The sequence below is a fragment of the Solanum tuberosum genome, unplaced genomic scaffold (genome assembly GCF_000226075.1).
Source record: "Solanum tuberosum cultivar DM 1-3 516 R44 unplaced genomic scaffold, SolTub_3.0 scf00062, whole genome shotgun sequence".
Taxonomy (NCBI): Eukaryota; Viridiplantae; Streptophyta; class Magnoliopsida; order Solanales; family Solanaceae; genus Solanum; species Solanum tuberosum.
In genome coordinates, this window is record NW_006238987.1 from 1581493 (window position 1) to 1595178 (window position 13686).

The 13686-nt window shown below is 33.7% G+C and overlaps 2 protein-coding genes and 1 non-coding gene across 3 annotated transcripts; all 3 read left to right on the top strand.

Annotated features, from left to right (window-relative positions):
- The first annotated feature begins 1818 nt into the window (after nt 1-1818).
- LOC102587798 (protein LONGIFOLIA 2) lies at nt 1819-8171 on the top strand. Its single transcript, XM_006345053.2, has 5 exons — nt 1819-3022; nt 3430-3500; nt 3985-6066; nt 6151-6292; nt 7260-8171. Exons 1-5 carry the CDS (start codon nt 2869-2871, stop codon nt 8087-8089), a joined length of 3279 nt encoding a protein of 1092 aa, XP_006345115.1. The 5' UTR covers nt 1819-2868; the 3' UTR covers nt 8090-8171.
- A 797-nt stretch (nt 8172-8968) lies between these two features.
- Nucleotides 8969-9040, top strand: TRNAT-CGU (transfer RNA threonine (anticodon CGU)). The gene has a single exon. It is a non-coding gene; the product is annotated as a tRNA-Thr (tRNA).
- Nucleotides 9041-9122: 82 nt separating this feature from the next.
- On the top strand, nt 9123-9833 carry LOC102590174 (psbQ-like protein 3, chloroplastic). Its single transcript, XM_006345147.2, has one exon. The coding sequence runs from the start codon at nt 9158-9160 to the stop codon at nt 9680-9682; it is 525 nt and encodes a 174-aa protein (XP_006345209.2). The 5' UTR covers nt 9123-9157; the 3' UTR covers nt 9683-9833.
- Nucleotides 9834-13686: the final 3853 nt, after the last annotated feature.

Sequence of the window (13686 nt, forward strand, 5' to 3'; positions counted from 1 at the left end):
TATATATATATAATGCATCATTGTACATTTTATACATTTACATATGACATAAAAATAAAACATATAATGTCTTCAAACTTCTTCTTAATCGATATCATATTTGGTTTTTTAAAAAACAATGAAGAAAAAAACACAAAATTGGAATTTAATGTTAAAATCTTTTAGTGACGATTTTCTGGGCTTTTGTGGCGACTGTTGTTGCCGCTAAAGGTCTAGTTCTTTTGTAGTGAATCCTAGTTGGCAACGCTTAGGTGGAAGGATTAGTCCCACGTGGCTTGCCACGTCAACAAAAATTTGGGGTGTTAACTCTTGAGGGTATTTGTGGTCTCTTAGGATAACAGCAGGGGCATTTTTGATCCCAAAATGTAACGAAGGGTATAAATGATCTATTTCATATAGTTCGGGGGCAATTTTGACCCTTTTCCGATAAATAAATAAAATACAAGCTAGTCCGCTCATTGTTTATGTAAGTTGACATTATTTAATCTCATTTTTAAGTGGCATTTCTCACCAAACTACTATTCCATTCATTTGTAAAAGCCATTTGATTATGGAATATAAATTATAATTAGCAGTTGAGAGCATTAATTATATACTTTCCGTTTCAATTTGTTTATTTTACTTTCCTTTTTATCTATTTAAATTTTATTTTTTTGATAATTTTTTAATTATAAGTTTCCACCTGATATGTTTAAGATTACAAGATTAAAAGGTATTTTGATACCTTCTATATTTTTTAGTTTAAGATCACATAATTTATTTAGTTAAAAAATTCGTGTCAAGTCAAAATCAAAAAAACGTAACAAACTTACCTCTTTCATTTTTGAACACATGAAAAGAAAAGGAAATATTATTAAGGAAAAGCAGATCTTACCAGCCAAAGTAAATTGTTAGGTGGGTATCACTAAATTCAAGGGCAAAGGGACCAAAAACTAGTACTGATTTAAGCATTTTGATAAGAAAATGTGAATATGAACTATAGCTTAAATTAGCCATGATCCTATTAAAGAGACCAAAAAATTCACTTATATGGCGACTTGACACCATCTCAAATGTGAATAATATAATATGGGGCTCGATATTAGATAAATAAAAAATTAAAATTAATTTAACTCTAATATCATAATAAAAAAAAGGGACTTTGATCCTATCACAATAATAATAGTAATAAAAACTAGCTTATAAATTGAATATTATCTAAAATCATATAGGAGATCAAACAAACTCATTTATAGCTAATGTTAGGGAGTTTGAGTTTACTGGCGATGAGGTTGCGTTTGTTAAGAATCATTTTATTATTAATATAATTTTTTTGGTGTGAATTCAAATTTAATCAAATCTTAATACGAATGCCAAATATTAAATGGAAAAACAAAAAAACAACAACTCATTTATAGCTAATATGAGGCTCTAAGGCTCGTTTGGTGTGAGAGATTAAAAATAATAGTTTGGGATAACTTATCCACAATTATATCATAGTGATGAGACAAGTTATCCCATATACATGGTGAAATAAGTTATCCCAGCATAGATAACTTGTTTCCAACCAAATGACAACAACATTAGAATCTAGAACAACTGAAATGAATTGTAACACCAAGGGTTATGATGATTAGTAAGTACTCTTTTATACTTAATTAGAAGTTTCAAATTCGAGTCTTTTTGAGTACGTAGTTACCTTTATTAGGAAGCACTTCACTCTCAATATGTGACTTTTTAAGACAAATTTAAATTTAATCGGGCTCAATATAAATTAGATTAATGTTAGCTAAAATGGTAGAGAACAAACTTGTGAAAGCAAAATGAGGTTAATGAGATTCATGAGCTGACAGCATCACATGAAGATGCAGACAAATTTAGACCCACCCCCATCCCCATGTAATTCAACTCACATGGAAGAGGGAAGGGTAAGGCCTGCAAAACATCTTCTCTCTCTCTCTCTCCTTCTCCATTTTCCCTCCACATCAAAATATGCATAGTAATATACTAAAACTAGTACTAATTATGCTATTAGTATCAATCTTGATTATAGTACTACTATTTCTTTAATATTTCTTGCCAACTCCTCCCTCACTATCAACTCATTGGCAAGCACATGTACCTCTTTTTCTCTCTCTAATACTACTTGTTTCAATCTCTGGGGTTTTTCTTGTTCCTCTTTTTTCTTCTCCAACAAAACAGCATTTCAAACATTTACCTATGGATCTATAGTTTTTGCACTAATGCTCTCATATTATTCACTTTCTTGGGAACTGAGAGGTACTTTGTGATTTTCCCAAATTGATGTTAGCATTGCTTTTTGCTCAATTTTTTGGTTTTTGGGTTTTTTCTGGTGCTTTCAAGAAAATCAAGTGTAGTTTGGTGTTATAGCTGAAAAGAACCTGATTTGTTCTTGTGGGGTGTGTTAGTTTGTTCTTGTTTTCATTAGTAAGAGATTGATTGAAACAAGAAATTTTGGGTATATTTGTGAAGTACTGGAGAAACCAAGTTCATTAGCTTGATTTTTCTGTAGTAAAAATCAAATCTTGGTTTTTGGGGTTGTTGCTAAATGATGATGAAAACTGAATGATTTTGACAAATATAAAGAATGCTGCTGGAGATGATTTGTAGTATTGTTTCATCAGTCTGAAGGCTTCTAATCCCTAGCATTTGTGGTGATGGTGCCTAGGAGAGGTTATCCAGATTCTTCTTTGTTTTGTGTGGTGAGGAACTGAGTCCAGCTGTGATTGTGAAGATATATTGACTTTTGACTAACTAGAGATGAGTGATAATGCATTGATTGGCCTATGAAAAAAGTGAGTAATAGTTTAAAGAGGATTTGACTTTATAGGTTGTGTTGTTGAAGAGGAGGGAAATACAAGTACAACCATGGCTGCCAAGCTTTTACATTCATTGACTGAAGATAATCAAGATCTGCAAAAGCAAATTGGATGTATGACAGGGATTTTGCACATATTTGATCGTCAAAGTATGCTTGCTAGTAGGCGCCTAATCGGCAACAGCCCCAGAAGGCTCACTTCTGGTAATATTTCATTATGTTGCGTCCAATTCTATTACTATATCATACATGTTCATTGTAGGATGTGTTTACTTTCTCATATACCAACAACATTTTTGAATAATGGTGTTTGCTTGTTTGTTGAAAATGTAAATCAATATTTCATCTTTTTACTTGTGTTATCCTTTGATGAAGGGAAGAGTTCTTCTCTGTTTCATCCATGTTCTCATGTAAACATTTGGAACTTACCATCTGGTTCTCAAAATGTAACAATTCATGTCAAACAATTTCTTACTTGTGAAAGGAAAATTTTCTAGGATTCTTCAAACGAAATTCGAGATATCATACTTATATATAACAAGGGATGCTTCAATTGGTTTTTTTTTTACTGCATCAGTTTTGTAACATCATGTAAATCTGACTTCTTACAGGCAGCTCTCATATTGGCAGTGGTGCTTCTGAGAAAGAGTACACTAGCACATATCAAAGATCACCAGCTATGGTAAGAGTTATTAGTGCTAACTTGTTATCTCTCTCTCTTTCACTTTCGACTTTGAAAAATATTTACATTTGAGCCCAGTTGGAATATTTATAAGTCATTCATCAAACAGTTCATCTTGAATGTGATTGACAACGACATAGACATTACCGAGTTATATGTTTGCATAGGAAGACTTCTGAATGATGTCTGATAACAACTTGGTTTTTTTTAAAAAAATTTTTAATTTGGACACGAGGTCCATTTTATTAATGCCTTAAAAAAGGCCAATAAATCAAGCTTACAAAAAAGTGATAACAACTTGGTTTCATTTCTTCTTTCTGTTAAAAATTGCAATTCAGATAATTGATGTGTAAGATTTGAGTCCACTTATTTCTTTTCCATCTCACCAAATCTGTTGAGTGTTTAATGACTCTTGTATCTTTTCATAGCTGAATTTCTTTGATATCATATCCTGAAAGCTTGATGGCACTGCTTTTCATTGCAGGAAAGCCACACAAACAAGACTGTGCAAGATAAACAAAGATTGTCTACAGAATCGTCGAGACCATCATTCTCATCTTCTTCACGTTCGTCTTCCTTTTCTTCTCTTGATTGTAATAAAACAAGTCAACAAGAGCCCTTAGCTTTTGATCGACTAAGTTTTGCTGAAACTCCTTCAAGAGAACCAGCTACAGGCCAACCAAATGCATCACCACAATTTGGTAGGCAATCTCTTGACATTCGGGATGTGGTTAAGGATTCTATGAACAGAGAAGCTCAGAGGTTCTCAGCTGGACCTGCAGTGAAAGAAGAGGTGACAGAATCGATGTCGAAGCCCGGGGACTCCCCAAGGCCAGTTCAGACTTTGAAAAACTTTGATGGGGCTTATGATTCGGGCCCAAATGGGAAGCAGAATTTGTCTGTTGATCTTAAGGAATCTCTCAGAGTTCTTGCTAAACTTCGGGAAGCTCCTTGGTACTCAAGTGAACATAGGGAACTTACAAGATCATTATCATATCATTCAAAGGACACTTCTACATTATCAGTCTCGAAAGATGCTCCTCGTTTCTCTTATGATGGGAGAGAAACAAATCATGTACCCTTTGAACAGCGAGACATTTCCAAATCCACTCTTAAGCTTAAAGAGCTGCCAAGACTTTCCTTGGACAGTAGAGTTAGTCCAGTACGAAGCTTGAACTCAGAACCAAAATCTAACTTCTCCTCAAAATCTATGCAGAAGGATAGTGGTAATACCAATGCAAAGTCACCAACTATGCAGCAAACATCAGGGATTCCGGCTCGTCCTCCTAGTGTTGTGGCAAAGCTAATGGGTCTTGATACACTACCTGGTGCCATGTCATCAACTGACAGCAAGATGGGGTTGAGCACTTCTTCACAAGTTGAAGAACCTGTTTCTTTTCCAAGATCTTCAGAAGTATCTGATCCGTACAAACCTATCCGAACATCTAATACCTCTAAGAACCTGTGGAAAGAACCTACTTCTCCTAAGTGGAGAAACCCTGATATGGCTATGAAACCTATATCCAGGTTTCCCATTGAACCAGCACCCTGGAAGCAACCTGATAGGACTCGAGTGTATGAGAAACCGATATCCAGGACAACAAAAACTCCAGTAAAGCCTGCCCACCCCTTTCCTTCTGTTTACAGTGAGATAGAAAAGAGATGGAAGGATCTAGAATTCACCCATTCAGGCAAGGATCTAAGAGCTCTTAAACAGATATTGGAAGCAATGCAGGCAAAGGGCCTCCTAGAGACAGAAAAAGAGGAGCAGGATTCAAATTTTACTGGTCAGAAAGAGCATCACCAGAAGATTGCAAGTCCTGCACAGAGTGCAAAACTGGCAAACCAGAGAATGAGGCAGACTGATCAAGTGACTGCTCCAACAAAGAGAGGGATAAATTCTTCAAGGAATTTTGAATCCCCAATAGTTATCATGAAGCCAGCAAAATTAATGGAAAAATCTGATATTCCTTCTTCTTCGATGATTCCACTTCATGGTGGTGACTCTGTCAGTAGAAAGGGTAATGCTATGAGCAGGGCTGCTAAAGAACATCAACCTAGAACTAGTTATGGAAGCAGTCCAGTGAATCCCAATGAAACAAGAAGAACTTCGAAACCTCCACAGATTTCAACAAGGTCCCAACAGCTTCCTAAAGAGATCATCTCAGGCTCAATAAAGAGCTCAGGATCCATCAGTCCAAGATTGCAACAGAATAAACTGGAGCTAGAGAAAAGATCTCGGCCGCCCACACCTCCATCTGATTCCAACAGATCGAGGAGACAGTCAAACAAGCAACATACAGAGGCTAGTTCCCCAGGCGGAAGACGAAGGCCAAGAATTTCAAACATCCAGCAACATGATGAACATGTGAGTGAGATCAGTAGTGAATCAAGGAATTTGAGTTGCCATGGGAATAAAATTTCTGGTCAATCCAAAGGGAATGTGGTAGCAGAATCAAAAGTGGATTTCGAAGTCACTAGTTTCGAGCGCTCACTTGAGATGACAAGCAGCCCGAGTTCATCTATTGATGCATCCAATTACCTGAGATGTGACTTGGTAGAGAAGGTAAGAAATTTCCATTTATTTGTGCATTTTATAGAGTACTTCAAGCACACCATTACACGCTTGACACTGTGACTTCCATTTCAGAAATCAATTCGGGTGTTCTCTGAGGATGAAATGTTAACTGAACCTGCTCCAGAGTATCCAAGTCCGGTCTCGGTTCTTGATAATGCTGTATATATGGATGAATCACCCTCTCCTGTGAAGCATACTCCAAAAGTCATGAAAGGTGCTGCTTTCCCCTAGTATTTTTGTGAAGAAATTATAAGCACGTGTACATAAGCAAATATGAGTGGAAATAACAAATGAAACTAGCACCTTATGTGGATGACATGTTGGGGATATATATTTAGATTTTGTGAGGTGAAAATAAACATCTGATTAGGAATATTCACTTTGTAGTGATCCATCCATAGCTATACAAATAAGTGAATGCCAGCAGGATTTTAAATGATACAACAGGAAAAATAAGTAGAAGAGAGACTAAATCTCTGAATAAAATATGCCAATGACAGCCTAAGGAAAAATAGAAGTTAAGGAAGTCTTTTTGGATGTTGAAGTGTGAGCAGGATCTCTCCAATAACAGCGAAAGCAAATGCCCAAGCTTGGCTCCTTAGGAGTTTCAGACCCAACTAGTTCAAGAGACTATAATCACTTTGAGAGAACAAAGTGAAACATGAATAGTAACATGTTAAGCTAAAAAGGCACTTACAGCTATGTGTACATCTATATGGTCTTTATATGCACTAGATTTGTCAGTTCTGGCTATTATGCTTTCATGTTCTGGTCACTTATGTCAGCTGGAATAACGGAAAATGGTAGTAAACCTTAAATAATGCTTCTCATCACAATTTTGGCACTGAAAAGAACTTGCTTGCTCAAGATCAGGCCATCCACACTGGACACCAATTTATTCACTGCACTTGGATCTCCCTTGTTTTTCAAGACTAAACATATTGGAGTGTTCTAATTCTAGTAGGAAAATTAAGATCAATAGCAAATATTTTAAAGCTGCTTAAATGTATGTAATATAGTGAACATTCTTGATATATCAGATACGAGTCTCTATTATGTTGTCAGAGTCCCTTGTCCTTCTAGAGATTAAAACAGTCCCGACTATTCAGGTCTCAGAATTTATACACTGCTTAAGAAGTTGGATTCTATTTGTTTGCCTCATTTGTGTTATTTTTTGACAGATGAAAACTGCAACACTGCTGATAAATTTTCCAGTCTGCCACAGTGTGATCGATCTAATACTCTTGTGATTGATGCCACCAGTTCTGGTCTCTCCTCAGAAATCAATAGAAAAAAGTTGCAAAACATTGAGAATTTAGTTGAGAAGCTCAGGAGATTGAACTCCAACCATGATGAGGCTCGGACGGATTACATTGCGTCTCTCTGTGAGAACACAAACCCTGATCACAGATACATTTCAGAGATCTTATTGGCTTCAGGACTCCTTCTCAGGGATCTCGGCACAAGCCTGACAAGTTTCCAGTTCCATCCATCAGGTCACCCAATCAACCCTGAGCTCTTCCTAGTCTTGGAACAAACCAAGGCAAGCACTTTACTTAAGGAAGAATTCTGCAATGATAAGATGAGGCAGTCGAATCCAAAGGAAAAGATACGTAGGAAACTCATCTTTGATGTTGTTAATGAGAGTCTTGCTGGAAAATTAGTGCTAGTGGGACCTTCGTACGAGCCATGGTTGATGTCCCAGAAGCTAGCAAAGAGCACCCTGAATGCTCAAAGGCTTCTAAGGGACTTGTGCTCAGAGATAGAACAACTTCAAGCTAAACCATCAAAATGCAACATGGAGGATGAGGAGGATGAGTGGAAAAACATACTGCTGGATGACGTGGTGCATCGTTCAGAGAGTTGGACAGTTTTCACAGGTGAGATATCGAGTGTAGTCCTAGACGTGGAGCGGATGATCTTTAAAGATTTAGTTGATGAGATAGTGAGAGGTGATGGTTCTGGTTTGAGAGCAAAACCAACTAGGCGTAGACAGCTCTTTGCAAAGTAGTCCCATTTCTATCTTTCCATTCTTGACTTCTCTTTGTTTTCCTTTTCAGCTAATTATATTGAGTAGTAAAATAATTCAGGAATACTCATTTGTGTCATCTATTGTAAAGGAACAATTGTCACTTAATTGTATTACCAACATATCTAATCAAGACCACCAGTGCAGAAAAATGTACTATATTCTGTATTATTTAGCTTTCCCTTGTGCAAATTAAACATTCCTGTAGTATGATCAATTTGCTGACACATTTTCTTCCTTTCAAAATCACACACGATATATATTATTAGACAATTTTCACCTCATTAGTCCAATCAATTTCTTTTCTCCTTAGTTGGTATTAGGCATCCTTACATCATTAACTAGAGGTCTCGGTTCGAGCCCTAATATTGAGAAAATCCTGTTGGGAGCACCACCCCCGAATGGATCTTGCATAGCGCGATCTGAATTTAGTCAAAGCTTCAATGTGGGCTTCGGACACCGGGTAGGATTTTGCTATTTTTGTATTTCTTCATCAAATGTAAATACTTGATAGGCAAGGATTTCTCTTTCTTATTGTTTGGCTTTAGATGTTTTAAATTCTTTTTGAATATGATTTAAGAGTTTAAGTATTTAATTTAGTTGATTTGGGCAATAGGCCCAAAATTGTTTTTGTTCTTGTAGTTACTTTTTTCTGTGTAATAAAAGGCTTTGCCAAATTTCAATAAAAAAAAAATGTATTTAATTTTAAAATAAAAGAATTTATAAAATATTAATTTATATCGCAAAGGTTTGTAGTATAAATACGTACTTAATAGATCAGCCCATTAGCACTAGTGCAAAAATTTCTTGATTTTTGAACATCACCTTTATATTTAATGTTTTCATAATCATTATCAATGTGCCTCCGTAGCATAGTGGTAGTGCGTTCGCTTCGTAAGCGAAAGGTCGCGAGTTCGATCCTCGCCGGGGGCTATTATTATTATTTTTTTAATCTTCTTTTCCACCATGCTAACTTTAATTTTTTCCAATATATCTTTTATTCAATCTTGAAAAAATAAACAATCAAAAACACCATATCTTAAAAAAAAAATGGCACTACTACCTTTAGTTCAAAAACCATTAACCCCTTTTCCTTCTTCCAATTTTTCTAACAAACCAAAACACAAAACCCAAATGTCCCTCAATTTCACCAGAAGAACAACTCTAATTCTTTGCCCAACAATTTCAATCAACCTTTTAAGTGAACAACAAAATGCCAATGCATTTGATTTCAGAATCACAGTTCCAGACCAAACACTTGAAGAAGCAGAGGATGGAATTCAAAATCATGCCAAAAATTTATTACAAGTCAAAGAATTATTTGAGGGAGAATCTTGGAAAGAAGGTCAAAAAGCATTGAGAAAAAGCTCAGCTTTATTGAAACAAGATATGTATACTATAATTCAAGCTAAACCAGGTAAACAAAGACCTGAATTGAGGAAAATGTATTCAATTTTGTTCAATTATGTTACAACAATGGATTTTGCAGCTAGGGATAAGGATGTGCCACGTGTATGGGAATGTTATGATAATATTGTCATAGCTCTTAACAATCTTATGTCAAGATTATTATAATTAGTGTTTTCCGGTTCGATTATCGCCTTCCATCTGCGATAAGTATAAGATAATTCTGTCTACCAAGGCTAGAACAGATGGGAAGAATAATTTAGTGTTTTATTTGTGGGGTGTTTTTTTTAATCGAGTTTTGTTTATTATGTATGCTGTAATTAAGAGTTACTCTTATAATCAGAGTTATGTATGTAATTCCTTGCGATTGAGTTTAACTTACATACTGAACATGCTTTCTTTATGTCTAGAATTTTATCTTGGACTAAGATGCAATTCTTTCAAATTTATTGAAAATTTTAAGGGATCGTTTGGTAAGATGTATTTGAGAAATTAATAGATTTTATTTAGTATTAGAGGATGTATAACTAATACAAAGCAATTCAAGTTGTATGTTGAATCTTGTTATTTGTTGGCTACAATTTTGCAAAATTATATACTCTATTCGCTTCTTTTTATTTGTCATATTTTTTTTTAGAGTGAAACTAAATAAACTTTGACCAATATTTTATGATATATGTTTTCATCATATTAATATGAAAAGAACTGTAACTTATAGTATTTTTCATATATATATTTTTCGAACATCCAAATTTAAAATTTAAAATATTAAATTAATTCTAATTCAATTTAGGTTAAAAAATTAGTCTTATAAATTATCGTAATGAAATGTGACAAGTAAAAAAGGAATAGAGGAAGTATATATAAGCCACTTAGTTGCTATGTATATATCATTACAACAAAAATAATTTTTAGTGGTAATAAATATACACATTAACACAGAGTGCTAAAGCCTTTACCGACATTAGTTAATTGTCATTGAATCCAATATCGCTTAGGGACATTTACGAAAAGTATTAATTGCCATTAAATATATATTTAATAGCAATTAAATTATTATTATTAATTAATTATCGTTAAAAGACCATTAACTTTGGTATAGTGTGTGTGGACTATAGCTATAACATGCTTCAAGTGAGGGAAAAGTAGTTTGTTACAACTTTTTAGTTGTCCCCATGTACCAATGGCAGCTTTAATTCAGGCTTTACACAACAATTCATTCAACATTTGGAATACACCTTTCCATCTTTGAGAAATTTGGAAGCAAAGTTATAATAGAGACTCTTTGACTGATATAATTTGAACCAAAAAGTTTTGGAATTTGTGGTACCATATACCCTTTTCTTTCTTAATTCAGACTTGGGCTTTGAACTCAATATTTATTGAAACTATTCCGAAAATAAAACATAAGAAAAGATGTAATGGACCTTGACCATGAGGGTGTCAAGGGGAGAATTTAATTGAATTAGAGCGAATCAAAGTGGACTAAATTAACATATGTACAAATTGTACCTAGGTTGCTTAATGCTATATATATAAAGAGATCAAGGGACCTTTGAACCTATCGAGGTGGGATTCAATCACTCACACGCCTAAGACTGAACATTTGGAGCGTGGACAATATAACATGGGGGATCAATATTGAAAATAATGAATTGGGTCGACCTGACTATGATACCATGATAACGAAATGAACTTTAGACATCATGCAAACCAAAAAGTAAGCTCGCGAGGAAAGAATTATCCTTGATGTGAGACTCCAACAACTTATTCATCTAAATAAAAGACTATTTAATTTTTTTTATTAGCATGTAATTAGATTTGTGCAATCAAACGTAATACTAAAAATAATACGTCCTAAATCTATAAAATAAATTAAATATTGGACCACAGCATCTGGTAACATTAATACAACCTTAGCCTTTTCACGTGGAAATTGCATTTGCCTTTCGCCAGAGGAAAAAGAGCCATTAAGGGTGTGCTGTACCAAGAAAAATAAATATTTTTAATTTTTCTTTGTTTGATTTATTAAATATTTTAGATAATATTTTCTTTAGGAAAATAAATTTCTTAAAAGTGAGAAAAATAACGTGTTTTCATCAATGAAACTTATTTTTGTAATAAAAAATATTATTTTCATAAAATTTTATCCAACTAAATATCAAAAAGTTAAAAATATTTCTCAGTCATACCGTACCGAAGATATCCTTGATGTCAATCAATTAACATCTCTTGAACAAGGATAGTTCCGCTACGAAGGAGAAACGAAGATTTCATTTCAATTTAGTACCCAAAAATAAATTGCCCCCTTATCACATGCATGTACAAACTTACAATTATAATAATAAAAGCAATAGAATAGTATTATAGTACTCCATTCATTTTAAAAAGAATAGTTTATTTTTTTATCTGTTTCCAAAGGAATGACCCTTTTTCCTTTTTCATGACACTTTAGTTTCAGTTTTCATGCGTTATTAGAGGCGTATTTAGAATTTCGAAAGGATGAATGCACTATTACGAAACGATGCATCTAAGATATAAATTTGATCGGTTTGACCTTTACGTTCTTAACATTGAAATGTTAAATTTTAAAATTATAGGTCCAACATATATAATACTACTAGTTTTAAATTTTAATATACACATTTGATTTAATTATATAAAATTTTTACTGTGCTAATTTTTTTAAGGAATTTCCAATGTTACACACTTGAAAATTTCGAAAGATTAAGCAAAAAAATAAAAGAAAATTTGATTGAAACGCCAAAAGTGTTACCGATAACCACTTGGAGGGGTGTTACTAATAAAAATAAGATAGATATAAGATTTAAATTTCTATCTTTGCTTAGAGAGGTGCACCCAATCATCATCGCATTATTATATGCTACTTTTAACGTAGGTTCACACCCTTTATATTTAAATATATTTTTTTTAAAAAATATAAAAATATAACACTACTATATAGTATAATCTAGAGAGGGGAGCATGGGTTCACGTGAATCCACGGAATCTCCTCTAGATATATATGCCTCTGTTTTGATACATTGTCATAACTTTAATTAATTTAGGATCATAAGATTGAATTTTTTAAATTTTTTTTTAAGGTAATGTCAAATTAAACTAGATTGTTTTTTTTTTAAAGCGGAGGAAGTATTATTTTATTTTCTAAAGAGGACCACATAAACCTTTTTTCTACTTTAGAAAAAGAACACCTTATCCCAAGTTGGAGTTTGTTGCTGCTATGGGCCATTCTTTCTTCTTTTATTTTTTTTTATGAAAAAAAAAAAGAATTCTTGGATCTAGTGTCATGAATATAATGTTGATAATATAATATAATATACTATATAATATAGAGTACTGATGCAATCCAATCTCTGTCCATTTGTTTTATCTCCTTTCCCTTTTATACATAGAAGAATTTTAGATTCCAATATACACTTTCTTTTTCTTCCTTCCATGCTTGTACTCATTTCATATAATATAACCCCTTCCTTTTTCTCTTTAGGACAATTACACTTTTTTTTTCTAGGGTTTCTTTTTTAAGTTGTCACTATTACAATTATATACTTCACCATGTTGACCAACAATTCTTAATCATAAATAGGAAATTGATTGAATAACTTATTAGTCTTCTTATGATATAATACATTATTCTAATCTGTTACGTTAGGAGGAGTCGAATTAAAGTCCTGCGTTCTAGCCCTTGACCCATAGTGGAAGTTTCAACATTAGGACAATTTTTAACCATACAGAAAAGTTGAAAGGATAAATTTGGGCATTATAAAATGATATTGAGTGTAAAAATACAATTTTTTTATTATGTTATTTTCTCTTCTTGCTCTCTACTTGAGACAATAACTTCATTATATATAAATAGTCATGTCTTCCATGATAAATTGGGATTGGACTCTACTAAATCAATCAATGTCTAAATACTAATCCTAAGCTAATTAATTAGGCTCTACACCTGCACATTCCAATTCTATAACATATTTCACGTTGCACATTCCAATTCATGTTCATTACATGGACATGAAAGGACCAAAAGTGTAAAAAAAAATAGAAAAATTGAGCAGTTTCAACCAGTGCAGGGACGAGAGAGAGTTGCTCAGATGGTAAACACCCTCACTTCCGCGAGTTTGAGTAACCAAGAGAGCAAAAAGGGGTGGGGG

What these genes read in the sequence shown, in the direction of transcription:
- LOC102587798 (XM_006345053.2), top strand. Translation starts at nt 2,869, where the DNA reads ATGGCTGCCAAGCTTTTACATTCATTGACTGAAGATAATCAAGATCTG. An exon ending in GATGTGACTTGGTAGAGAAG is followed by an intron (nt 6,067 to 6,150) that starts GTAAGAAATTTC and finishes CTTCCATTTCAG; the next exon opens with AAATCAATTCGGGTGTTCTC. An exon ending in TACTCCAAAAGTCATGAAAG is followed by an intron (nt 6,293 to 7,259) that starts GTGCTGCTTTCC and finishes ATTTTTTGACAG; the next exon opens with ATGAAAACTGCAACACTGCT.
- LOC102590174 (XM_006345147.2), top strand. Translation starts at nt 9,158, where the DNA reads ATGGCACTACTACCTTTAGTTCAAAAACCATTAACCCCTTTTCCTTCT.